This window comes from Anser anser (assembly GCF_964211835.1).
Source record: "Anser anser genome assembly, chromosome: 4".
In the NCBI taxonomy this organism is placed as follows: domain Eukaryota; kingdom Metazoa; phylum Chordata; class Aves; order Anseriformes; family Anatidae; genus Anser; species Anser anser.
This window is the reverse complement of record NC_139724.1, coordinates 20,772,887-20,800,135: the sequence shown is the minus strand read 5'-3', so window position 1 is coordinate 20,800,135 and position 27,249 is coordinate 20,772,887. Positions and strand designations below refer to the sequence as shown.

At 41.6% G+C, this 27,249-nt stretch overlaps 1 protein-coding gene across 4 annotated transcripts in view; it reads left to right on the top strand.

Moving 5' to 3' along the window:
* The window catches only part of SNX25 (sorting nexin 25), a 90,379-nt gene extending 67,055 nt beyond the window's left edge, over positions 1-23,324 (top strand). For all 4 annotated transcript variants that reach the window (XM_083834242.1, XM_083834239.1, XM_083834241.1 and 1 more), the window contains 9 exons: positions 3,154-3,285; positions 8,485-8,625; positions 9,222-9,335; positions 11,633-11,797; positions 16,562-16,679; positions 17,887-17,953; positions 19,665-19,846; positions 21,367-21,467; positions 22,316-23,324. In XM_083834242.1, the coding sequence (XP_083690368.1) occupies positions 3,154-3,285; positions 8,485-8,625; positions 9,222-9,335; positions 11,633-11,797; positions 16,562-16,679; positions 17,887-17,953; positions 19,665-19,846; positions 21,367-21,467; positions 22,316-22,390 (1,095 nt within the window). In that variant the 3' untranslated portion in view covers positions 22,391-23,324. The remainder of the gene's footprint in view (positions 1-3,153; positions 3,286-8,484; positions 8,626-9,221; positions 9,336-11,632; positions 11,798-16,561; positions 16,680-17,886; positions 17,954-19,664; positions 19,847-21,366; positions 21,468-22,315) is intronic.
* Positions 23,325-27,249: the final 3,925 nt, after the last annotated feature.

Below are 27,249 nucleotides of genomic sequence, written 5' to 3'. Positions count from 1 at the left end.
TACCCACCTATATCTGTATAACTCTTCACGGCAGCTGATTCTGTGTCCCTGCCGCATCTGCAGTACTGCAGTTTAGGGATGTGCTGGTTCTGCTCCCTCTGCTGGCTTTGAAGTAGCACAGCACAGTATCATAATTCCAAATAGGTGATTGGCTCCCTTAAATAAAGGGGAAAAAAATAAGACGTGTTATAGTGACTGATTTCCTTTTAAGGAGCCAGAAGAAAGCTGCAGGACATACTTTCTTTGGACTAGAAATTCTGAGGGATGTGAAACTCTGGTTCTTTGGGCTTGGAACATAAAAAAAAATAAAAAATTTTTTCTTCTCCCTTTACAGAATGCAACAGTTAAACAATTTAAGAACACATTCAGGCAGAAGCAGGGGATTTACATTTCGCTTAGGCCAACTTGTTACCCAGGATGATATTACAGGACCATTGTTCAGATGTTTTTCAAGTGTTGTGAGAACTGGGCCAAGCTTTGCAGGTGTTGTGAGCTACTGTGGACAGTAGCGTGCAAGACCACCCTGGCCAGCTTCACTCCCTCTGTCCCTTCCACATTTTCCGTCTGCCAGAGGTTTCAACAGACAACTGGAAATGTGTCCTCAGCTCTTCTGGGGTGTCCTGTTCACAGCTGCTCTGCTGGCTGTGTGGCCTCAGCTGGAATTTTCTTCCCGAGTGGCAAGGGCACAGATGTGTCCCATTTTTTTATGCCTGTTTTACCACAGTAGCATTTACCTGTAGAGCTTTCAGATGAGTTTTTGAGTCAACAGTTTGAGAATATCTTGTCACAGGAACTTTATTTTTCAATTCTGGACATGGCAGGTAAAAATTTGTTTCTTGGTCATATGAAGGTTAAAAAAGAATTAAAAAAAAATCACAGTTGTAAGCCATATGAAGGGGAATGTCATGCCCATTTTGTATTACTTAAAAAAAAATATCTTAAGCTGTTCTTGGTTGTTCATTTTCTCTTTTTGAAATGCCTTTGCTGTGAGGCCCATGCAAAACGTGCAGGTCTGTAAGGGGCTTGTAGCACCACATTCAGCTCAGATGCCAGCCAGTCAGGAAGAAAACTGCTCATTTGAGTTGCATGTGGGATACTGTTAGATTTAAAAGAAAACGCTCTGTAGGGAGAAGTCTTACTTTCAGCTCTTTCTGTGGAACATAAAGAGCAAGGAGGATGACGTGGAAGATGACAGGCAGTCTTAGGCAGCATCTCTTCTGTACAGGGCCTGCTGCCATTCAAGATAACCTGATTTTTGGAGATGTGTGACTGAGGTGCCACTTCCTCTGGGTGTGTGTGTATCTCATGCCTGAAGCACAGGGGTTGTCCCCCTCTAGTCCATGAGTGCAGTCTCATCTCATCCACTGTAAATGTGCATGGGCAGTGTTTTTTCTAGGGTTCAATCTTATCCCCAGTAGCAAGGCAAAGCTTAACATTCCCCACCCAGAGTGCTTCCTACTGCCTGCAAAACCTTGTTTACAGAATAAACTGGATGACACAGTTAGTGAAATGAAACAGGACGGCTTTGAACTAAAATCCCTCCAATTTCCACAGAATTCCTGACAGAGGTAGAGGCATTTTTTTTGTTAACTTGGTAGGTCTTTTCTATTTCCAGTGGTGAATATAAAACTCACTGTAAGAAACTGCAAGAGAAGCTTGTATAGCCAGCTAGAGTTTAAGTTAAAATTTGTAACACAGGCAAAAAGAATTACTAAACTGTAAAGAATTACTAAGAATTACTAAGCCAGTAAGAACTACAAAATAAGTGCTAAACAAAAGCAGGTGTTACTGTGTATGCATGAGTTAGGCCATGCCATTTATTTCTGTAGCATTACAGTTTTAAAATATTTTCTTTGATATAAGACATAGTATATAATTAAATCCTTATTTATTTTTTACATTTGCATTACATGCTCCCTTTCCGTTCTTGAGAAATAACTATGTTCTTTCAGTACCCTTGGGGAGAAGGGATTGTACCTCTTTTAAAGTAGTATTTTCCCGCTTTTTTTTTTGCTTCTAAAATATTTTTGTCTTTGAAAAAATATATATCTTTGAAACAGAATAATAAAATTGAACCAGTAGTGCTATAAAGTTTTAGTATTTGTTTTGTAAGGATAGCAGCTGTTTACTTATGATGGGGCCTTACAAGTTCTGTGTTTTTCAATTGTTCCTGGATGACGCTTATAGGAGATCTTTCAAGGTGACCACAAAGCAATCTGTATTCTGATAGTTTATTGTATCCTGAAGGTTAGCTATATGCTGGAAGGTTGTCATATAGCTGCTCTGTAGACAATCTTTCATCTTACAAGAGAAAAATTCTGAGAAAGTTACTATAGCTCTGTAAAATCTTTTGCCAGGATGTACCACTTGTGCTACAAGTTTTACAGCTAAGTCTCATAAAATTGGTGCGTGGTATATTGTATTTTTTTTTTTAAATTGTCAGCTTCTGCTGCTGCATCTCTAATGTTACATTTTATATGTATATTTCCACCTTTTCTTGTTGTACTGTCTCCTGCTAGTAGGCATGGTTACTTATTTTTTGCTGATGTTTTAAGATGCATTATTTCTCCTTTGTGAGATTATGGCTGTGAGCCGTCTTGATTAGAACATCTCTTCTTCAATGTGTAGTTTCCACAAGAATAAATTCTCCACTTCCCAACCGAAAATGAACTAAGAGGTAGCTTCTTGGGTAGTTGTTACCATAGCTAAGTTACTGGCAACGAAATCTATTCTCAGGTTCTTTCATCGCATCATGTATATCTGAAATGGGAAAAATGGTAAGGAGGATGCCTCTGGTAATTGGTGTTGCAATAATTGCAATTTCAAGTTTATACAAAATGTATAGTATGTAAATTGTGTAATATATAATTGTATCTGAAGTACCTCTTTAATCCTTATAGCGTAATAGAATCTTGTCTTTCTAACTTGCTTTTCATTTTAGTATTGGGGTTGACCTTTGAGATTAATGTATTTCCCAAGTCTACAGAAGATATCATAGATTTTCTCAGTTATGATTTTCTTTTCCATGTGAATGTTTCTCTCTCCTGTCTTTTGTACTGTCTATTCTTTCTGAATAGTGTTCTCAGAGATATAACTAGACATGTTACACAAGCTTTTTCTTACCAATGGTAATTGATGAATTTTCCTCTGCAGATTGTTTCTAAGCTGAAGGATGAAATCACTCTGATGGAGAGAGAGCACAATGACCTTCAGCTGCACATTGCAAGAACAGACTGGTGGTGTGAGAATCTTGGCATGTGGAAAGCCTTCATAATCTCAGGCGAGGTACGTTTTTTTTTTTGTTGTTTTGTTTTGTCTTCTGGGTCAGTTCAAACTTGCTCAAGAGAAGAATAAAAACCTGTATATACTTTCCTAATACCTTTGTGTATACTTCATATTTACTTGGGGGGGGGGAGAAATAACCACTTTGAGCTCCACCTTTCTTTCCCAAGTGAGTACTATGATACATATACAGATGTTCCCAGTGCTCAGACTCTGTTGTAATGAAGTTGTAAAAATACCTGTATATACACGAGCAGGTTTTGGCATTGGGTAATTTGCTATCTTAAGGGCATTATTTTTCGTCAGAACTGCCTCATGTTATATTACCATGCTGTCATGCTTGAGCACAGTTGTCTCTTCGGTATGCCTCAAAACTCACTGACTGTAAATGAAGAAATTCAACAGGTTGAAAAGGCAATGTACTATTTTAAAAACTACATTCTCATTGTGTGAGTTTATGGGTTTGTTTTAATGCTGTTGAGAACAGTGAAGCTCTTAAATTAAGTGTTCTATGCAACTTTTAAAGCTGTGTTTTAAAAAACAGCAGCATCATATGCAGCAAAACTGTGGAACAGCAGCTTTCTGTTAAGGGTCCCAATCCAGAACTGCCCAGTATCTCCTTTATTGCTAAATGAATATGTGGTTCTGCTAAATGTGAGAGAAACTGGGAGAAAATTATAATGAGTTAGTGCCTTAACTGTATTTTACAAGAAGTACTGGATTAGATAATTAAATGTAGGTTTGTATTAATTGTGCTGTTTGCAGCTCTGTGCTTCAAAGGGTAGGCTGGAGAAAATATTAATGTTGTGCTTTTCCATGTTAATTAATTGCTTGGGAATGTTCTGGCCACAGTTGATGATTTCAGGAACATGAGTAGGTGACATTGTCCTCCTATCTGCAAAATACGCTCTTGCTAATCCCAGCATGTTGGTCTGTGATTTGAGAGAGAGAAATTTGGTGGCCCTGCGTTCTTTGCAGAGAAGCTTAGTAAAAGTAAATGTTGCTGTAGAATTGGAGCTGAAAAGTATAATAGCCTGTCATCAACCTTTTAAACTGATTTACTAATGCAGTTAATGGATAATGCACAAAAATCTAGAATTACTTATGGCTTGGAAAAATGTATGTGTCCCCCCTTAGCCTGTGTTCTCTCTCAGGTGAATCTTGCAGTCTTTAAAGCTTTGAGTCATAAAAATGCAATATTTGAAAAAAGAAATAAATAAAAATGATATGAATAGTGTAACCCATAAGAGTTGTGTGGTAACTGACGTTTCTGAATAAAAAAAAAAAAACAAAAAAGAAAAAAACAACAAACAAATTTGGAGACTTGGTGTTTTGGCTGTTTGATAGTGGTTGAAAAAAAGACTACAGAAACATGCAGAATGAAGGGGACCTGTGATAAGGTCCCCGTGAAGGTCCCCTTCGTTCTGCATGTCCCCTGGAATTAGACTCTGTCTGAGTCACATCTCCCGTACGAGCGGGTATAAAACTGACAACTATGTAAACTAATGTGCTTTACTTCCCTTTAGGGGTTTTGGACTTTCATATTGTTTCATATTTTAGCAGACCTTCTGTCTTCCCTGTCTGAAGAAGACTGTTTCAGAGAATAACTTTTGTATTTTATTTTAAATCTATTGAGTTCTTAAAGAATGGAGTTAATAGATTTGAACAAGGTGAAAAAATAGCTTGTCTTATTTATTTAAGTACATCAGAATTTTGGGTGTGTATGCTGAGTGGGAGTTAGGAAAGCTGGCTTCCTGTGAATTGAGGAAAACAACGGTGTGCTGGATACATCTTCTTTGAGGTCTGCGTGCTTAAAAGGGGCTGCAGGCATCAGTCTAGCAGCCTTTATTTTACTGCTGCACAGCTTGGGGGGGCAATTTTGGAGAGCTGCTCAGACTGAGCACATTTGCAGTGAGTCATGGGCTTGTTGACTGGTGTAAGGAGAGGCCTGATTTTTGTTCATGGTTAATCACTCCTGGCGGATGGCTGGACCAGCCTTAGTGTTTCTTACAGGTGATTCAACAGCTTTCCTTGGCAGCTCGTTACTCTGCTGGTTTTATACCTTTTGCTAATGTAAAGTTTAAATTTTCCCTACTGCAGCTAATAGCTATAGCTTCTCCTGGAAAGATTTAATATTTATTCTTTATTTATTTTTGCAATATTTCTTTGAAAGCTTGTTGCTGTGAGCACGCTCCACGTGGCCCTAGTAAGAGGAGTTGACCTCCTTGTGGAGGAGGCTGTGTGTTAACGTCCTTGTTCCTGTCTATCTCTGTCCACTTCAGGACTTTGTGTCTTTGTGGACGAGGCATCTATGGCACTCTGGTAGATGGTAAATCCTGAAATAATGAATGTTTACATTGTCTTGAGGCTCTGGAGTTGCTGTGAATGCAAAAAATAAATTAATGAAATAAAACCCAATAGCCTGAAGCCACTCTGGGTACTCTTGAGGGCTGATTCTATCCATAGGTATCAGTGAGTAACCTGAAAGGTTTGCACGGAAGCTGAGAAAAGGGACTGAGAAAGGGCTGAGGATGAGACTTTCGGAAATTTTATCTTAAGATCTAATTCTGAGAGTCTTTACTAGTGCTGTGGGATGATCAGGGATGAGCCCATCAGAAAACCTTCAAAATTGCAAAGCCAAATTCAAAGAACTTTAAAGCAAACCCCAAAAGCACTAAATCTCATTTCCTTAGTATGCTTTTCTAGCTTCTACTTACAAACAACAGAAAAATAACTGGAGGGATGAAAAAGTCAGATGTGTTACTGGATGTGCACAGAGCCCTCTAAAATACAGTGCACCATATTAGGGGCAGTCTTGAGACCTGTTGTCATTCATTGCTTTCGTTAGTGACCAGAGCACAAACAGGGAGTTCATGGTAATGTAATGAATGAGGAACTTCTATGAGAAGTGAAAGTCCTCTCATTTGCTTAGTGTAGCAGAAGAAAGACTCGGGGGAATAGGACTATTTTTAAAAGTGCATCAACAGGGTAGCCTTGGGGGTGGCGAAGACTTGTTGGAACAAGCAGTAAAGGAGAGATTGGAGATTGGAAGGAAGCTTCCAGTGACCGAGGTGAGGGTGTCTTTAATATAGGGATGGAAAAGCAACTTGCTTCTTGACTTTGACTTCATTCATCGTAGCAGTTGTATGAGATGGTGCCTGTTGTAGCAAAAGACTAGATCTCTTCTTTAGAAGACCCCCATCACCTTATTTTTCTGTATTTTCCACTCGACTCACTAATTCTGAAAAACAAGCACACAAGTACTGAAGTTGGTCACAAATTTTGCTTTCTTAAGGAGGTCATGAGAACTTCTAGATTTTTACATAACGACACTTGACTGAACTTGTGTCTCCATCTAGTAATTAGAATGCAAATGGTTTTGTACACAGAAACTAATGTGGAAACAGAGTACTAATTCCCCCCATGCTGAGAATACAATTCCAGAAGGATGAATATCCTTTGGTTAGAATTCAGATTATCCTACACACGTGCAAGTCCCTGCCTTGTGGACAAATCTGTAACAGGGAATAATCTGCATGACTCAAACCAGCGTTTTCAGCACTGATCTCCCAGTTCTCAAAAACAGCTGCCAGGAGACGTTTGTTTTCACCTACGAACACAAGTCCAGTCTAGCTCAGGGGCAGAAAGGGTGATGGAGAGCCCAGGACAGCCCCGCTGCTCTGACCCACCTTCTGGAGGCTTCTATTGCAGCATCTCCTTTTGCAGCAGTCTGGTAGAGAAAGCAGAGAGAGGCAGTTCCCACATAGCTGTGCTTGGAACCAGGCACGGTTTGGGAAGTTCAGTCTGGTGCTTTGTGGTCCGTCTGGATGCCGCTGCAGTTTTTCTGTAGAGAGATGTGAAAGCTAGGATGTTCAGATAGTACCCCAGTGGTCCTTGGCAGATGCAGGAAGAGAGCGTTGTAGGAATATTCTCTTTGTACAGCTGAGCAGCTGTAAAAGACGCAGGTGTGTTTTAACTGCGTGCCTTTTGCAGTGGTGATGGAGCACTCTTCAAAGTACCTGTCAGTAGCATTAAGCATTGTCAGACTTCCACAGGTTTCTCAGAAAATGTGTCATAATTGTGTGCATTTTAGAGTTTATTCTTTCTTTTTAAATTTTATTAGCTGGATATTCTTAAAAAAAAAAAAAAGAAAAAAAGCCAGGAAAGCTTAAAAATTGATTACTTTCCTCAAAGAGATGCGGTGAGAGTGGTATTCTGTAACTACCTTTCTGTTACTTGAATGTATATTAAGATAAACACTTGAGGTTTTGGTTTGGCATTCAGTTTGTGTTTTCTGTAGGTTATTTGATGTCACCTTCACAAAAAGACTTAAATTTTGCCTTTTAAAAACAGCATGCAGATCTCTTTTTTTAAACCCTATTCCTCTGTATGACTGATATTGCAGGATACTTCTATGTGGGAGCTAGTCAGAAACAAAACCTGTACAAAAAGCTATGTCTTATATGCATTTCTCAAATATGACTAATCTATATAGCAGTCTCATTTACATAAATAATCAGAAATCTATTACCATTAGGCCAAAAAGGTGAAGTTCTGGGTGGCATATGGAAACAAGAAACAATGCGGTAGCACATTTAACTTCTTTGCCGTAGTTTTCCCGTTTGCACAACGAAGTTAAGCACTCTTCCTTCCTCTGGCTGCTCTCTGGCTTGACTCAGTGAAGTTGTGAGTCCCTTGGAAACAGACGTGGCATGGGCACCACGTGTGCTGTACGTGCAGAATGGGCTCCGGGGGCTCGGTGAGAGCTCGGAGGCAGCCCCAGCTGCGGCGGCGAGCTCAGCACGAGCACTGGGAACGAACAGAAGGAACAGGGAGCAGGGAGAGTGCACGGGAAGGGAAAGCTGAAGCACTGGTAAGCAATCAGAAACCTTGAAAGCTGAGATAATACCTACAGCTGCTCGAAGAAAACATGTCACGGACGTTTCATTGCTGATGGACAGCATTGCAAAGATGTGTGTAAGGCTTTGCCTAAAATAGTGGCTAGCAGAGGACTGATTCAGAACTAATGTAGCATTCTGGCTAAAGTTTGGTCCGCTAAGGGTACTGCTCAATGAAACAAGCATGGTATGGTGATGAGTGAATTTGCAAGCCAGTTGTCTGGCAGCACAGATGTTCCACTCTTTTCTCTCCCTTCAGAGTAATATACCCTATCTGTATTCCGCCCCCCCCCCCCCCCCCAAGGTCTTAGAAGAGAATGGAGAACAAGTGCCCTGTTACTCTGTCATGGTGAGTTTACAAGAAGTTGGTGGAGCTGAAACTAAGAACTGGACTGTTCCCAGGAAGCTCAGTGAGTTTCAGAACCTGCACCGGAAGCTCAGCGAGGTACGAATCCCAGCGGAGGGAGAAGATGCAAATTGTTAAAAATTGTTAGTATAGTGGATGGAGGGGGAGGAAAAAAGAACACTGGAAACCACATTAAAAATATTACAAGTTGTTTAGCCCAGTCTTTTGACTTTTACCCTTTTCAAGTTCATTTTCTATTCACATATTCCTGGCCTCTGCCAGATGTTCATAAAATGTATTTACTTTTTTTTCTTAAATAATGAATGTTTTACTGAACTGACCCGATATCCAGATAATACATGTACTGCACTATCATGCAAAAGCCTGCTTTAAAAAACAGATTTTGTCTCTGTCTTCCAGGGAGGTATTAAAAATGACAGCTTTTTGGGACAGAGAATATTTACTCTTTAATCTGCTGTAACCTTCCTGTCTGATAAAAGGTAGATAATGGTGTTGTGAGTAGGGGAAAGGGTTCAGTTGTAAGCCCATAGTGGGTAAGGGAAGGTGTTTTTCAGCATACTGAGCAGGGTGTGGATGGCAGATGAGAATACAAAGTCTGATTTCCGTTTTGAACCAGAACCACTGTTTTGTTTTTCTGCACATGTGCATTAAGTGAGCTGCCCTTTCTCCTACAGTGCTTTCCATCATTAAAGAAAGTTCAGTTGCCTTCCCTCAGCAAGCTGCCCTTCAAGTCCGTAGACCAGAAATTCATGGAGAAGTCCAAGAACCAGCTTAATAACTTTCTGCAGGTAAGAAGACAGACTGTGGAGTAATGAGGGTACCAGAAGTTAAGACATAGCTGTAGGTTCACCTCTTTTATGCCAAAAGGATTTGATGACCACAGTTATATTCCTTACACCTCACTTCTACAGCCACTGTTTGGAGAATCCTAGTGCTCTGTTGTGTCTTTATTTACCCTCCCTTTTGTGAATGATTGATCCCTCTCTTATGTTCCCTGCAAGTCAGTGTTTGAGTAGCCACTCTGCCCTTTCTCTCTCTGGGGGGTCTTGGTGGGCAATTTTTTGTTGTTGTTGATTGATTGTTTGTTTCTGTTTTTTAAACCCATCCTCACCTCTCTATTCTTTCTAGTTAAGACTTCAGGTGGTTCATTTGAGAGACAGCATGTCCTGTCCCATTCTCAGCTACAGCCTGCAGTGGCTCTAAAGAGGTCTTTGTGAAAGGTCAATGACAGCAGAGCGTTTTCTTGCTTAGTCCCACACAGTCTGGGTTCGCTGCATGGTCAGTCAGCTTGAGAGGCTTTAAGCAGAGAAGAGGTTTTGTGCCTCCAGCAGGGTGAAAGGAGAAGTGGCTCGTCTTTCTGCTTGGCTTTGGTGTCTGTGAACTAGGCTAATAATGCTGAGACATGCTTTAATTGAACTGAATGCATTGTATGATTACTGTTTTTAGGTCACCTAGAGCCTCAGGTGGACAGCTTCATTATTTAGTTTAAAATCAAAAGATATTCTTAGGACTGAGTGTGATTTTGCTTATTGGGAGCAATTTGTCTTTAGACTCAGGTAACACCTACAAATTACACTTAGAGTGTTTGCTTTTTATTTTAGGGTAACCGGTATTCTGTATGGCTGCTTTTTAAAATGGACTACTTGAATTCACAATGCACATGTAATTCATGTGTTCAGTGGAGACATGGAGCCTGCAGACTAAAAAAAGCTGCAATTAAGAAAAAAGTAGTTGGATGATACCAATATGAAAGGCATCGTTTTAGACTTGAGTTACATTTCTATTTGCCAGGGACTATGGTATTACCAAACATTGCTGTAAAGAAGCCAGGAATGCTTCCCTTCAGGGTAACGTAATTGGCCATCTGGATTCTTTCACAATGAGAATGGGGCTAAACTGGAATTGAGTGCCTGTAGATTTCAGTATGAGCTCTGGTTGTTCCTATACTGATAGGATTTCCAACTTTGTAAAAAAAATTGTGTTAAAATTAAGTAATTGTGAATCTAATGGCTTTTTCTTAAGTGCACTTGTGATCTTTTAGGAAATACGTAAAATGCAGGGGGCAAGCTTTATGTCTTTCTCTCTTGTGTCTTGCTTCATGCTTTTGATGGTGCCATTATATTCCTTGCTCCCTGATGGCTGTACAGTGGTTGCCCATGTTACGAATAGAAATGCTAGTACCAGCAGCAGAAAACTGCACAGGAACACTGTGAGCTTCTCCTCACTTGACCGGTGCTCCTTCTTCCCATTTCTTGCATGCAGGAGCCTGGTGGCTACCAGAAGGGGAACTGTTTTTATTTTCTGATCCGTGCATTGTCACCAGAAACATTCTTAAAGAGTGGCTTCTCCTGTCCTGTGGGCAAATAGAGGTTAGCAGTAACCCCACTGAAATTACTGGTCTAGTGTGAGAGCTTGAGGCAGCCTGTGCGTGCACGATCGTTCTTTGCAGGGACACGTAACCTTAAAAGAACTTTTGTGAGACGGTTGAGGAATGGAATTCGTGGCATAAGACGTGGAGGGTGGAATTTCTCAAACCTTCTGTCCCTGTGTGCAGACAGATGGGTGCTCCTAGGGTGTGCCAGATGTCTGAACAGGAGAGTTGAATCGTGCCTCAGGAGTCAATGTTATCTCTCTGTTGACTAAAAAGAGAGCACAGAGCAGATGGCTCAGATGTAAGGGTTGATGCTATATATGCCAAAGTTGTCTAACATGCATGAAGTTGAGATGAGTTTGGCTGATAGTAACCAGTCCTCAAGTGCTAAGTTAATTTGATCTTTGATTAGCTAAGAAATAGTAAATAACAAATCCTGTAACTGTCACTTTGAAGTACAATACTTCACAACAAATGTCTTACAAATTGAAGCTTTGTGTTTAAAAAAATGAAGTTGTAAGATTAAAAACCTGACTGACTTCTTAAAATACAGTTATCACACTGTGAAGTGTCTGTGAGGCATGAACTTTTTTTTTCTTGTTCTACTTCTGAGCCACATCTTAATTGGTTTTATTGGCTGGCCTGACACATTTTGTTCCTTAACAAGAAATATTTAATTGATGTGTTGTTTCTGTCATTGTTTTTCTTTAATAGAAATTGCTCTCTGATGAAAGACTCTGTCAAAGTGAAGCACTTTATGCCTTCTTGAGCCCTTCTCCAGAACACCTCAAAGTTATCGATGTGCAAGGAAAGAAGTCATCTTTTTCACTCTCATCATTTCTTGAACGCCTTCCTGGTGATCTGTTTTCTCATCAGGAGGTAAGTAGTAGAAAAGTAATCTTCCCAGATTTGATTACTTAGCCAAAGTAAGCAAGAAGAGGCATTATTATAATACATCTGAATGGCAGGTAATATTGGAAGGCATTTTGAAAGGTCATTTTTAATTTACTGTAAGTGAACAAAGAGTCAGAAATGAGAGCTGTTTATGACTTCAGAAGGTATTTTTTAATGAAATGTTTCCTGCCCTTTGATAAATATATATAGGCAAGTGTGTAACCTATCACAAATTAATGAAATGCAGTCCATGTGGGATTGCTTATTTGTTATAGCAGAATTTCCCACTTTTTATGCTCTGGGCATGCATATTGTTGAGAGTTTTAGACATGTAAAAATGATCATCTCTTAGGAAGCTTCTCTTGGCAGGGAGCAGCTGTGTGTCTTTAATAATTTCTGGATAACTTCTGAAGAAAAGCTGCTTTTGACAAAGAATGTCTGCAAGTGGTATAGGCTTGCATAGACAGGTGGTAGCCCGTGGGGCCAAACAGGTTGATGCATTTGATACTAAGTCGTAGAAACAAACAAACAAAACCCCCTTGTCTTTCAAGATTCAGGAAAGAATAGATTAGTGACTAAAATAGCTCATCGACTAAAAATCCATGGTGCTCTGTCATGTGTGGTTCATGTTGCAGATACATGACCTTCAGGGAGCTGTTTCCATTACCAGTTATTTGTTATATGAAATAATTCTTTTGTTAAATGGTGTAGCTGTCTGTAGTGGCTGGGCCTTCTTCAGGATAAATGGAGTTTGGGAAACTTGTGCAGGTCTAGGCTGTTAATAGACAAAAAGTTGGCCTTGCATCTCTTAGGAGTAAGAATATCCTATATATTCTCATTTTTTTCAAAATTGAGCTGTATTTCCACCTAGATAGTGAATGTATGCATGCTATTTCAGAGTAATAAATAAAGAGTATGAGACACTCATTCTACTTTTTGGCAGAAGTACTTCAGTTCTAAAGAGGGAAGAGTGTGTTCGCTAAAATAACTGTTAGGTAGAAGTAGCATCAAGCAAAGAAACATGAAGCTATTAGTGTTTCTCTGTTTCATGGAAAAACATCCGCAAGCAAAAAGCCAGACCACATGTGTATTGCATTACTTGAGTGCGTAGGAGGAGATAGGAAATATGGGAGACTTGTAATGAGGGAGGGAGACAGGGAGAAGAAAGAAACGAAGAAGCAGAAATGAAACTGAAAAATGAAGGAAATGGAATAAAAAAGGCCCTGAGAATGTGGAAGCAGGAATCAGAACATACCTTCTAATCGGTTTTAATTTAATAGCGTTTCTTCTTACTTGTAGGATTAGCAGCTTAATATTGCTAGCCTGTATTATGCTGGTACTACGCAAATGCACATGAAGTCCATCCCGTTTCACATCCATCCATCTTCGCTCTCCTCTCCCCTCCTTCCTAAACATAAACATGAGAGAAGAGAATACAGATAGAGGAGTATAGGAAACTGTTAGACCCTCCGAGTCTGTGCGGTACAAAGGCTTGTCCTAGTTTAAACATAGTGATAAAATTAAATGGAGGTAGGGGAATTGTGAGCAAGTCTGGGGCGAGCTCCAATTTTTCTCAGACACGCTGGTCTTTCAGTTGGGGGTTTTTAGATCAGCTCGGTCTTGCTCAGTGATCGCAATTTGGGTTATTTACTACAGCATTTAAAGTAGGGTTATAAATCGTTTGGTCTGAAATCATTAACGCAGTTACTTGTTAAATCACGCATTACAGAGTTGTTACAGTTGGGTTTTCTCTGTAACAAAGAATTCCTGTTTTATTCCATATTGGACTCTATTGAAGAGCATGCTTTCTTAAAGCTTTCTTTGTCTCTTACATCTTGTCTTACTTTCTTCAAATGTGTTAGAGCAACAGTATTACCTCGAGTGCTGTTTTCAGGATTATATATTGCAGCAATTTTAAATCGCATATAAACAACCCCTTGGATGGGGTTAACTTCAGAATGTGTTTCTTAACTTTCAAGACCAAAAACGAATTAGAGGAAAAATACAGCCTATGCTATCTAGAAGAGGGTTTTCAGGTTTATGAAGCGTTAATGAATAGAAAATTCACTGTGGTGTAAGAATTCACACTTCTCATTGCATTTTCTAAATGAGAAGGGATTTACTGAAGGGCAGTAAAATAGAGCAGGAACCTAAGAGAGGTCATCAGATTCATCCTTCTGCTCCAAATAGGCTCAGCTGTACCAGCAAAATTCTTGGCATGTCTGTAATGTTTTGAAACCTCCAGTGACTGATGTTCTGCGGCTGAGCAAGGCAGTGTGTCTCAGTTCTCAGCTCTCTTCATGGTTATAAAATTGTTCTTTCTAACTAACCTAAATCTCCCTTAGTCTGCTAGCTCTTGTCCTGTCTGCAGCAAACACAGAGCTGTCTATTCCCTTTCTTTACATTAAGCCTTTTTGTTTGGGTTAGGATCACCTCATTTATCAGGAGTCACTACTTTCCTTTGGTCTTCCATTCTTTTGTTTCTTAGATTGAGCAGCCTGTTTCTACTAGTTATTGTTATGTTTTATGTAGTTCTTAAGGTTTTCCTCTGCACTTATCCAATAATACTAGTTTTTCTTGGAAATGTTTCAAAATTAGTCACCAGCTGTTGTTCCCACTAGGTTTTCCTATTCCTATGTATTGAACTCATTTATATATATATATATATGTGTGTGTGTGTGTATGTATACATATATATATATATATATACACACAAACACACATACATGTCTGCCTGTCGTATGGACAGTATTCCTGCTTACAGATCATGGTGGCATGCCTGCCTTTTTCACATGCCCTCGGGTTTGTTTTTCTTTTCTGTACTATTACCCATTCCAATTATTTCATTTCCTGCATTATTGCTGCTTTGCATCTGTACTTACCAAATTGCACCCGGTGAGCTCACCTGCAAATTCAGTAAGCTTGTTTTCTGTTCTGTTGCCCAAAGGGTTAATGAAAATATGGAATGATGTCTATTATGGAAAATTAAATAAAACATAATTTCTTGAATATATAAAATAATGAAGGGCCAAGAAGTCTGTTGGCCAGAGGAAGATGGTGAGCAGGGCTGGAGTTTGTTCTAGTCTCTGTCCCTGGAGAAAACTCTGTTCATTGTCAGTAAATCTGTGTGTTTGTGTGGCAGGACAGGCACTGATTTGTGGCTTCCTCATGTGGTGTTTCTTGTCAGTACGATGTGGTTTTTTGTTCCTTGCCCTAAATCACAGCTTAGCCTACAGAACACTTTAAAAGCTGGGTACTCCTCAAGCTATGGAAGTCAGTAAAAGCGGGGTCTATGGGGAATTTTATGGTGCACTTCAGTGTGGTAGGGTTTTTTTTCTTTCATTTTTTCTGGTTTTGAGAAGAGAAATAGCATAGAATAGAGAATGACAAATGTGACATGGGCAGTGAAGGGTACAGGATGTGAAAAATGTTGAAATATACAACACCAGAGAGTTATTTTATCCATATGGTACAATGCAATACCATGCCTGGAGAAAATTCTGGGACTGGAAGTGTACCCAGAGTTAATGCTGGGCTTTAGATGGGATTTGAAGGATGTGAGGAAGAAGAAAGACAAACTGATGTACAGCTGAGGCACTGTAGGCTAGTCTCTATATAGCAGGGTTCAGATAACAGGCAAGGGGTGATTGAAAGACTTTCAGTGTAGGGCAAAGAAAGAAAAAATAATGCTAGAAGAATAAATCCACAAAGGAGGTTTTCTGGACCAGAAGAGGAGAGGGAAAAATAAGTAATGTTAGATGATGACATATCAAGGAAGAAAGAAGGGCAAAGGAAGGAGGGCAAATGAAAAGCAGAGCTGAAGAAATTAGCCTGCATGCCATTGCGACCATTCCTGAACCAAAGACTGGGAAACTGCTGATCCAGCTGCGTTTATGAAATGTCTCCCTCCTGCTGGAGATGCACAGCTTCCTGAGGTCTGCATCTGTGCAGTCAGACATGCACCTCGGGAGTGCTTGTTGCTGAAAGCTGACCCTTCCCTGTGTGAACTAGTATGAGCATCACCTGCATGCCCAGCTCCAAAGACTATTCAGTTGTCATCTGGTGCAAGTCGTTCTTGGCAATATCATCAGTTTACACACGGAGTGATAGATAATCTGCTTTCTTCCTGAGGGCACAGCTCCCAGGCTGTCAGAGTCCAAAGACAGGTACCTTTGTGTTCCTCAAGCTCAGGTCACTAAGCATCACCATATTATTTTTCTGCCTGGGACTGGTGCTTGTTAAAGGTACTCCTCTTTGGAGCAGCCAGTTCCTCTTCCGCTGCTGGGGTTGGATCCTGTTGGATCCTACTGCAAGGACAGCCTGAGTGCCATCTCCTCTTCGCAGCTCTCATGCTGCCTGGCAGCACGGGGCTCCCACTCTCCCTCCTTTCCCTTACCCAGCGTTGGCAGGGCAGACAGGCAGCAGGCTCTGCAAATCTGGGCAGATCCACCCAGCCTTGAGGTGCTTACTGGAACAAGGCTGCAGGCAGAAGATCTGCCAGTGGTGGTAACTCCAACAGCACAGTGTTCTCAATGCTCTTGTCTGGTGGGAGGCACAATCCCCTTTAAAACTCCTTAAAGAGGTTCCTCTTTGCCAGGTCCTGCCAGTAGCAGAGTCGATGGCTCGTAAGCCCTTCCCCAAGAGGGCTGGCTGTGCTTCTTCCTGGTGGCACGGCAGTACATAAATCCACGCTGGAAGAAGGGTTCATCCCATGCTGTGGTTCATCCCATGCTGTCTCTCTGTTCCTAGGAAGAAATGGAAGAGGACAGTGACCTGTCAGACTATGGAGAAGAGGTGGATGGGAAAAAGGACTCTCTTGCTGAGCCGTGTTTCATGCTGATCGGGGAGATCTTCGAGCTGCGAGGAAGTAAGCTGCAAACCTGCTTGTTTGTTAGTGGAATCTGTTGGCCAGGAAATCTGGCTCACTTTGTAGTTCATGGTTTTTCTGCTATTTCAGGAGTGTAATCTATATAGCAATTTAATTTGGAAAGGAGCTGTTTTGCCGTAGTTCCTAACTTTGGAGCTTTTATTCTAAAGTTTAATTTCAATATGACATGGAACTAAAAATGCAACTGGTAAGGAAGAGAATATGCATTCAATAATCTTAAGTTTTTCATCTAAGAAAATTATTTTGGAACAAAAAACACAGGGAAGTACAAAAACATGTTTTCTGTAAATTGGTTGCATATTAGAATGCATGAATTACAAGGAAGGAAAGATGGCTTTGTCACAACGTGTCACTGACAAAGCAACAGTTTTAATGTCTGTTTTAGTGTATTATGGATGCATTTTAATTCTACAGTTTGTATAATGGAAAAGGTGCTGTAAATGTGGCACCTTTTGTTACCAGATTTTTTTCCTTCTTTATGTAACTGATGGTAATACAAGAAAAAAACAAACAAACAAAACAAACCAACCAACCAATGTATTTTTCATTCTACTGAATATGTAGGCACACTTGACACCCTATAAAATTATGTACAGGCTAACTATTACAAAATGCAGCCCCTTCCAAAAGTGACAGATGTATATTCTAAATTTAGGCTTTTCTTCTGATGATGGTGAAACAGCATGAAAGAAGGATTAACCACTAATTATAAGGAAGCACTCACATTTGTTTCTTTTATTGGTAATGGAAAGCTAATTGCTTGTACTATTTGAGTGAAAATGTTTTCAGAATTTCAATGCTGCTGCTGTGTATGCAACATTGTAATAGTAGGTACAAAAAGGGTATGAATTTTCAGGGGTTTTCTTGTAGTACAGAAAGGGTTTGGGTAGTTATATTGTTCAATAAATTTAAAATATTTAACAGCACAGCTTACAGAGTAAACTGCAAATGCATAATGCAGATATGTTTATGTAATCTGAAAAACAAAACAAAACAAAAAACCCTATTGCAAATAATACAGGGAAAACAGTCATGAAAAAAGAAAGATCCATGTACAATTACTTAAATTTTAGGAAGGATGATAACAGATACATGTACCGTAGAGATTTTTTGTGATGTAATCATAGGTTCCATAATGTTACTAACTTCATGATCTTCATTTTCTGTCTTTTTTTCATTGTTCTAGTGTTTAAGTGGGTCAGAAAAACATTAATTGCACTAGTACAAGTCACTTTTGGAAGAACTATCAACAAGTAAGTGGCTGTTACTTTAACCAAACCTGCAACATTGTTCTACGAATGAAGGCTGAGCAGAATTGTTTGAAGTAATAATAATCTGGACACTGTATATGATAATCTGCATTTGTGTTCCACAGCTCAATTTATAAATAAGTTGATTAGAGAAGACACAGACATGCAGATTATCATTTTGCTTATTTACCCAGTATGTTTTCCCCTAAGCAGGGTTTTGCTTTTGCAGAGGCAAGTCCTGTGACCTGCCTCTGAATAGCTTTCATTAGTTCATGCTTTATTTTACAGTCCCATGAAGTTTTTGTCGGAACTGAAACTAGGTTTCTGTATTAGATATTTTTTTTCCAATCAATTGCAGATTTCTCTAAAGTGACTGAAATAATGTTTACATGATGAGAACCATTAATTTGTAATGTGGAGCTTAACTCATCACTGCTATGCTTTCATAAATGTATTTTTATGTATTGCATGAAGATGTATCTGCCAAGTGAGGTCTGGATGAGGCTATGAAGTAAGTGTGTGTCTGTACATACCTTTTATGTGGAAAACTCTTTCATTGGTCAGAAAAATTTTGGATATTACTTTCTTTGTCAGTTGCAAAGGCCTGTGGTAAAACTTGATTCAGTAGAGCTGGTGATTCATACAACACACTTCCCACGATCCTTTGATCAGTACTGACATTTTGATTCATGATGATGATGACTTTCTTATGAAAGTCTGTGAACCTGTGATTTCCGTAGCACAGAAATCACAAACAGGCGAAGGACCACTGAGAATCTGATGAAATGCACTGTTTCGCTTTGGTGTAGCATTGGGACTGTTACTCAGGTAGGTGTCACAGCCCAGAAGATAACAGCAGAACAGGCTGTTCCTTCATCCATTCAGTGGCTAATTTTGTACATGCCAGTATTGCTTATGAAACCTTTCATGTATGTTATACAGTGGTAAATTGGACAAGAGGTGATGTAGAATCATGCACTTGACTCTCAGTGGTGGTCTCTGACAGTACACATTTTCTGAGCTTTAAATTGATCAGTTCATTTGTTCACAAACTGCAAATAACTAGCATGCAAGACACCTGAGAGAGGACAGAATCCGAGTAGGTGAGTTGCTGTGTAGCTTTTACATGTTGGTTAAACTGTTACCTTTATTAAGGCTTTCAGCTGTACTGTGGCACAGCTAAACAGTACTGCCTGGAGCTCGCTCTGTACCTCAGGCTCCTTGCATCAAGGACTGCAGTTGGCTTCATGCAGCCACTGGAGAAGGCTGCTACCTCCATTTGTAATCCCACTTCTAATGTGCTTATGAAGTTAGAGCACATTTATCAAAACTTTATGTGCTTTTATCCCACCAGGAACTTCTGTGCACACATTTAGTTTGGAGTTCATCAGTTAGGTTTTTGTTTTTCCCTAGTGAAGCCTTTGCACTGCCCATCCTTGAAATGCTTGTGCATCCTTGTATGCGCATATGTATTTGCAGACTACTTTAAAATGTAGACTTCTTTGCATCTCAGTCAGCTATCTGGAGAGATCTAGATCCTAGAGCACCTGGAGCTGATTACGACTTGCCATGATGCTGGTGAAAGCACCTCTGGTAAATTGGGATAATGAAGATAAGCATTGCTTCCACTGCTTCTAGTAGGAAAAAAAAAATCATAAATCTGGATAAAATGTGAGACCGGTTCTGATGTGCTTCCTTCCACACTTTTTTATAGGCAAATCCGAGACACTGTACACTGGATGTTCAGTGAACCAATGCTTGTTTATTATATTGGTGTGTTTCGAGATGCATTTTGGCCAAATGGAAAGCTAGCACCACCACAAAGAGCCAAGAGCGATGAACAAAGGCAAGAAACAAAACAGAGAGCACAGCAAAAACTACTTGAAAACATTCCAGGTGAGAACACTTTCATTCCACTTCATCACAGATTTAATACCAGTGAGGAAACTGGTTAACGACATACTGTTCTGCTACATTTTGGATTTTTCCTGTAGCATTGTAAACTGTAGTTATTTGCATAAACATAATTTTGGCCTTACCCATTGCCTCTCCAGTCTCTGTCTCATAAAAGGTGTGGGCTTGGGTAACACTGGTGGATGTAAGATCGTGTGTCACTGTCCTCTGTATGCAATACTCAAAGAACCCAAGTTAAGGCTCTCTCTGCTGCCTCTCCGTCAGCAAGCAGTAGGTGGTTCTGCTGCCTGGAACTACTTGACCTACAGGGAGAGCGGCACCACCACGATTACCTCTTGCTCTAATGTTTTAAAATGGAAGAAGGAGGTCTACCCACACTGACATTGTTGTGTTGCTGCGCATTTCTGAGGAGAGGTTTCAGGGCACCAAATCTTAGAGGGACCTGTGGCCTGGGCAGAAGCACCCCAGATGGAGTGGGATTTCCAGTACTTGCCTGTGCCTGCCCTTTCCCCCACACGAAGTGAAGCAGCTTCCTCCTCAGCATGCACGTTTCTAGGGCACCATCCCTTCCCATTCACAGGACAGGGAGTCATTTGGATCATTCTGCCTCTTCAGAGAGCGTGTAAACCAAAAGGCACCTAACTGTGAGGAAAGGATATTCTATTCCATTTAGCCCTTGGAAATGCACTTAAACATTGCTTGAATGCTTTTTATCTTCTCTCCACCTGAATAACATGTATTTTAATGAGCTATTTTATAGCTTCACTGAGGTAGCTCATATACCCTTGTATTTGTTTAATCAACTTCAACTGTGAAAATTGCAGCAAGCATGCACGCAAAATATTGGTCATCTGGTGTGTAAACGATCCTCCATCTGCTCTGTTATGATACTTGCCTAGAATAGCCTTCCTTAGGTTTTTTGTTTGTTTTTAGCAGAGATGTTTCAGGACATAGTTGAATGCTCCTGAAATTCATGATGAAGCACCAAATCACTGTTTATTCCCTACTGTAATTTAATCCAAAATGTAAATAATTCACTTAAAGTTCTCTTATCTGCTTGCTTGCAAGAAATATTCCTGTGAAGACTGAGAGGCAATTAAAGTGCTAAATCTGTTTTAACTGTTCTTGTTTGTGGCTGAAGTTGTATTTAAGGGAATGGATTAACAGTGTGTGAGATTAGACTTGACTGTGTGAGGTGAACTGCCTAGAAGGCACACTACATAATCATGTTAAAACACTTCAGACGTTGTCACTGAGATGCATGAGCTATTATTTAACTTGGGAATCTTGAGATTTCAAGGGTATCTTTTCAATCGGTGACCTAAGTTACTTATGTTACATGTGTTTTTAAAAGGTTGGTGAATGGGGTCATGCATCTTCTAACCATCTTACATGAGGTGCAGCGTTTTTGTTTCCTATCCTTATGTATTTGTGGACAGTAATGTTGGTTGGATGCTGTGCCTGGCATGAGCGAAACTAAGCTGAAGTAACATTCGTTGCAGATACTCTGCAGAGTCTTGTCGGACAACAAAACGCCCGTCACGGTGTAGTGAAAGTGTTCAATGCACTGCAAGAAAGAAAGGCTAACAAGCATCTACTATACGTGAGTAACCAGAAAAATAGCCTGTTAAGTTTCTAATACTATTAATTGATGAGCTCTGCTTACTCAGTATTAATGCCTGCCGTGTGTGTTCTTGAAGAGATTTCTATCAGACTATTGTTTGGTGTGAAAGTAGCCTTGTTGTTACTAAAATAAGTCATAAAAAATATACTAATTTCATCATTCGAGTAATCTTGATTAACGAAAAGCTGTTTAAAATACAGTATTGCTTTTGGCTACAATAGGTTGTCCACCACGTCCAACTTGGCCTGACTTTATATCGTAATGTATGCTAACTTCTTTGTATAGCTGAGAAAAATGAGACACTTGCTACATACTTTGGAGAGTCCTAGGGAAGGAGAGCTCCTGGAGTGGCGTACAGACGTGATGGCTCTCTCAGAGTCCCACTCCTGTGCTGCTGGTTGGGGCTGGTCTGGATACGTGGCTGGATCCAGGCACAAAGACTCCCAGTCAGTCTCTGTGGCTCGTTTCCTTCAGCAGCCAGCCGGTCCCGTAGCACAGCCTCAGCACAGGAGCAGATGCAGCCCTGGCCTCCTGGTGCTGGCTCATGTGGCTTTGACAGAGCAGCAGCAGTTTATGCAGGGTGTGAAATCCCCATCTGAAAGCTGTGGCCTGTGTCATTTGCTTTCTCTCAGCCTTAAGACATTTCCCCTTTCCTGTAGGGTGCGTGCTAATTTTAGGATGAATGAAAAGTAGCTGCATGAAAGATAGGCAGGATGACCCTACATCCCTACATGCTGCTTTTATCTGTGAAGTTCTGAATATGTCAGGAAGGTTGAAAGAAATGATAACTTGGCATCTATTCATCTTAGGTCTTCTCTGTTTTTCAGGTTTTGATGGAACTGCTGCTAACAGAACTGTGTCCTGAGCTACGAGCTCATTTAGAGCAGCTTAATGCCACTTAGGTTTGGATCTGCACACGTGGACCACTAGAGAAATGTCTATGTCCAATAATAGACATGAAACTTATTTTCCTCTTTTCCATAGAGGGCTGAGGACTATGATTATTTTTAGGGTTTTTCTTTTCCTCTTGAGTTTTTTTGTGAAGTAAACAGACTTGAAAAGATCTGATGCTGTTGTAGGGTAGACAAAACAATGCTGTATAGTAGCCAATTTTTATTTAAATTGTTCTATTTGACTACTCTTCTGTTTCAAATATGGATTGGAAAATAAATGTTCATATAAGCTCAAAGAAACCAGAAAATATTTTAAACATTTATGAAAAGAAGTTTTGCTTATAGTGGTAAACTAATGAATGTTGTACAGTTCTAATCTCCTCACTGAGGATTTGAGCATTCCTTTTTTCTTGTGTATTGAAAAAGCCTTGTTGTGCAATATTACATGTAAAGCTATTGTGAAAATTTTATCAATTTTGTTTTTACCAAAGATTTCCTGTAGTTTGAAGCATTTGTAAGCAATAAATAACAAAACTGGATTTCAGTACTTGATAATTAGGCTGTACTAACAACTAACGAATGAGTTTGACAGCACTGGTTTCACAAGGAATATTTATGTTACTTTGAAGTCTGTGTCCAAAGTATGTATTGTAAACTGGTACGTCCTACCAGAACATCTGTGTTAAATGTGAGTTCAGAGATTAGTGCTTATGAACTGCTTCTATGAATAAGTAGACATTTAATTAAACTATTTGAATAGCTTCCCTGATATTACTCAGGGCTGTTTTATTCAAATGCCCCAATTTCAAATGACTTTCAAATCTTTCTCTTATTTTATACAAAGGAGGGAAAAAGTAATGTCTTCAGTGTTTTTTTAATTTATGTAAAGATATGTAAATATGGTCTTAATGCACATCTAAATAATTAAACAACATCAAAAATCCGTAGGTGACATTCATTACTTTCTTTCAAATTCAGCACAGTTGTGCTTTTAGGTAAAGTACTTGCAGTTAGGACTGGCTGTAGCTCAAGGAACAGAAAATCTATATGCTGTAGTGAAATCAGTGTTTTTAGTAATACCTAGCCTTCTCTTTTAACAGAACAGTACAGATTTCAAGTGACAGCACAGTCCTACAAAGGATAGAGGAAGACAGGCCTAGTACAGAGGACATAGAGAACTGCAGGAAGGAAGAAAAAAAAAAAGCATCAGTAAGAAAATGTGTCCTACAGTGCGTTGAAGACAATCAGTAAGAAAAAGTAGAATTTGCTGGTATTCGAACTTGGCATGGTTTGAACAGTAAATCTTTTTGTCATATAGACTGGTTTCTGACTTTGAATCTCTGAAGTCTAAGGGTAAAATGTGTTAAATGTTTTTTTTTGTTTTGTTTTGTTTTTTTTTTTAGCGAGGACCTCGTGCGGATCACCTGCCTTTCTGGGCTCATGTGGGCACTCAGGTGGATCCCCTGAGTGGGGGAAGTGGCAGTCCAGGCTGGAGACTGCGGGGAGCTCTGGAATCTGGGGACCCACCTGGGTCCCGAGGGAAGAGAGGGCTGTCGTGGGTGCAGGTGTGCCCTGCTCAAGGAACTCCTCGAGCAGGTCGCTGGGCTGCAGCGAGAAATCGGCAGCCTGAGGGGCTGCTGGGAGTCTCTGAGGGTGACAGATAGGAGGTGTCAACCTGCCCCTGCTGATGCCCAGCAGCCCCCTCCTAAGTCCCTACACGGGGTAGCAGCTGACCCAGCAGACCACATGCAGGACAGAGGGCTTGACCGCCCACAAGAGGAAAGGGGCTGGACCCTCATCTCAGCTCGAAGCAGAAAGAGACGTTTGCCCCTGACACCCACGGTGCCACCAACCCCCATGGTGTCCCTGGGTAATAGATTTGAGGCTCTCAGGCAGGGAAAGGAAGAGGTTGAGGGTCTGGACAGTAGTCCGAACCCGGGACGCAACCCTGAGAAGCGTGTCAAGATTGGGGGAAGTACTGAGCATAGGGAGCGGGGCGAGATGGGGCACTGCATCACAATCAGTGCCACAAAAAAAGAACAGAGAGTCTTAGTGATAGGAGACTCCTTGCTGAGGGGCACTGATGCTCCCATTTGTCGCCCAGATAATCTATCCAGAGAGGTGTGCTGTCTTCTTGGAGCACGTGTCAGAGACGTGAGGGAGGCTCTGCCACAGCTCATTAAACCGGAGGACTACTATCCTCTTGTTGTCATTCAGGTTGGATCCCGGGAAGCTGCAACTAGAAAAATGAGGAATATTAAAAAGGACTTTGCATCCCTGGGAAGGTTGTTGAAGGGATCGGGGGTGCAGGTAGTGTTCTCCTCTGTCCTCCCGCTGGGTGACTGGGACCCGGAAAGGAGGAGGAGAATGGGACAGGTAAATGACTGGCTGAGGGGGTGGTGTCTGGACCAAGGATCTGGGTATTTCGATCTTGGGCAGTCCTTTGAGGGTATGCGGGCTGCTGACCGACTCCAACTCAGCAAGTGTGGGGCACAAGTGTGTTGGGAAGGAAGCTCTCTGGGCTGATTGCCAGGGCTTTAAACTAGGTTTGATGGGGAAGGGAGGGGAGCTAAAAGTGACAGAGAAGGGCTGGGGGAAGTTGTCACTGTTGAAGATAGTAGGGAAAAACCTCTGAGTTTTCCCATAGGATTGTCTGAGGGCTCCTCAGAGAAGGTAATGATCCCAATACCCCGTCCGGAATCTTCTTCTTGAATCCCTCCAGGGGTAACTGTGCCTGCTGCTTCCCTAAAGTGCCTGTATACCAATGCGTGGAGCATGGGAAATAAACAGGATGAGCTTGAGATCTGTGTTCGGTCGCAGGGCCACGATCTCATTGCAATCACAGAGACGTGGTGGGACAGCTCGCATGACTGGAACGCTGTCATGGAGGGCTATGTCCTCTTTAGGAAAGACAGGCTGGGGAAGCGAGGGGGTGGGGTTGCCCTTTATGTGAGGGAGCAATTAGGGTGCACCCAGCTTCACCTGGGGGAGGGTGAAGGACAAGTGGAGAGCTTGTGTGTGAGAATTAAGGGGTGGGCTGGTATGGGGGACACTGTTGTGGGGGGTGTACTACAGGTCACCAGATCAGGAGGAGGAGGTCGATGAGGCCTTCTACAAGCAGCTGGTAGTAGCCTCACGATCATGGGCGCTGGTTCTCATGGGGGACTTCAATTATCCAGACATCTGTTGGGTAAGCAACTTGGCCAGACACGCGCAGTCCAAACGGTTCCTACAATGCGTTGAAGACAATTTTCTGACGCAGGTGGTGGAGGAGCCGACGAGGCGGGGCGTGCTTCTGGACCTTGTCCTTACCAACAGGGATGGGCTTGTTAGGGATGTGAGGGTTGGGGGAAGCTTGGGATGCAGTGACCATTAGATGGTGGAGTTCAAGATGGAACTTGGTGGAAGAAGTAAGGCTAGTAGCAGGATTGCTACCCTGGACTTTCAAAGAGCCAACTTCGACCTCTTCCAGGACCTGCTTGGGAGTATCTCATGGGCTAGGTTGCTAGAAGGCAAGAGTGCTTGTGGGAGCTGGGCTACATTTAAACAGCACTTCTTCCAAGCTCAGGATCGGTGCATCCCTAAGAGTAGGAAATCAGGGAAGGGGGGCAGGAAACCTGTGTGGATGAGCAAGGAGCTCATCGATAAGATCAAAAGGAAGAGGAAGGTCTATGAAATGTGGAAAAAGGGCCTGTCCTCTTGGGAGGAGTACAGAAGTGTTGTCAGGGCTTGCAGGGATGCGACGAGGAAGGCTAAAGCCCACCTAGAGATGAGGCTTGCAAAAGAGAGGATAATAAGAAGGTTTTTTTTTTTTTTTTTTAAAGTATGTAAACAGTAAAAGGAAGAGTAGGGATAATGCGGGTCCCTTGCTGAACGAGGGGGGTGTCCTGGTAATGGGAGATGCTGAGAAGGCAGAGATACTGAATGCTTTCTTTGCTTCAGTCTTTGCTTCAAGGACTCCCCCCAGGACTCCTCAACCCTGGCAGAAGGACAAAGGGTCTGGGAAATGGAGGCCTCCCCCCTGGTTGACGAGGGAGTGGTTCAGGAGCATCTGAGTGGGCTCAATGCACACAAATCCATGGGTCCCGATGGGATGCATCCACGTGTGCTAAGGGAGTTGGCAGAGGTGATCGCCGAACTGCTCTCTATCATCTTTGAAAGGTCGTGGAGAACAGGAGAGGTGCCTGAAGATTGGAGGATAGCCAGTGTCACTCCGGTCTTCAAGAAGGGCAAGAAGGAGGATCCAGGAAACTACAGGCCAGTCAGTCTCACCTCTGTCCCTGGAAAGGTGTTGGAACAGCTTGTTCTGGATGTCATCTCCAAGCAATTGGAAGAGAAGAAGGTTATGAGGAGTAGTCAGCATGGATTCACCAAGGGGAAGTTGTGCTCAACCAACCTCGTTGCCTTCTATGATGGCATCACCAGCTGGGTAGATGGGGGGAGAGCAGTGGATGTCATCTACCTTGACTTTAGCAAGGCTTTCGATACTGTCTCCCATGACATCCTGATAGCAAAGCTGAGAAAGTGTGGGATAGAGGAGTGGACAGTTAGGTGGGTTGAGAACTGGCTGACTGGCCGAGCTCAGAGGGTGGTGATCGGTGGTGCAGAGTCCGGCTGGAGACCTGTGACTAGCAGCATTCCCCAGGGGTCAGTGCTGGGTCCGGTCTTGTTCAACATCTTCATCGATGACCTTGACGAGGGAATAGTGTCTGCCCTCAGCAAGTACGCCAATGGCACAAAGCTGGGAGGAGTGGCTGGCACACCAGAAGGTTGTGCCGCCATTCAGCGAGACCTGAACCGGCTGGAGAGATGGGCAGGAAGAAACCAAATGAGGTTTAATAAGAGCAAGTGTAGAGTCCTGCACCTGG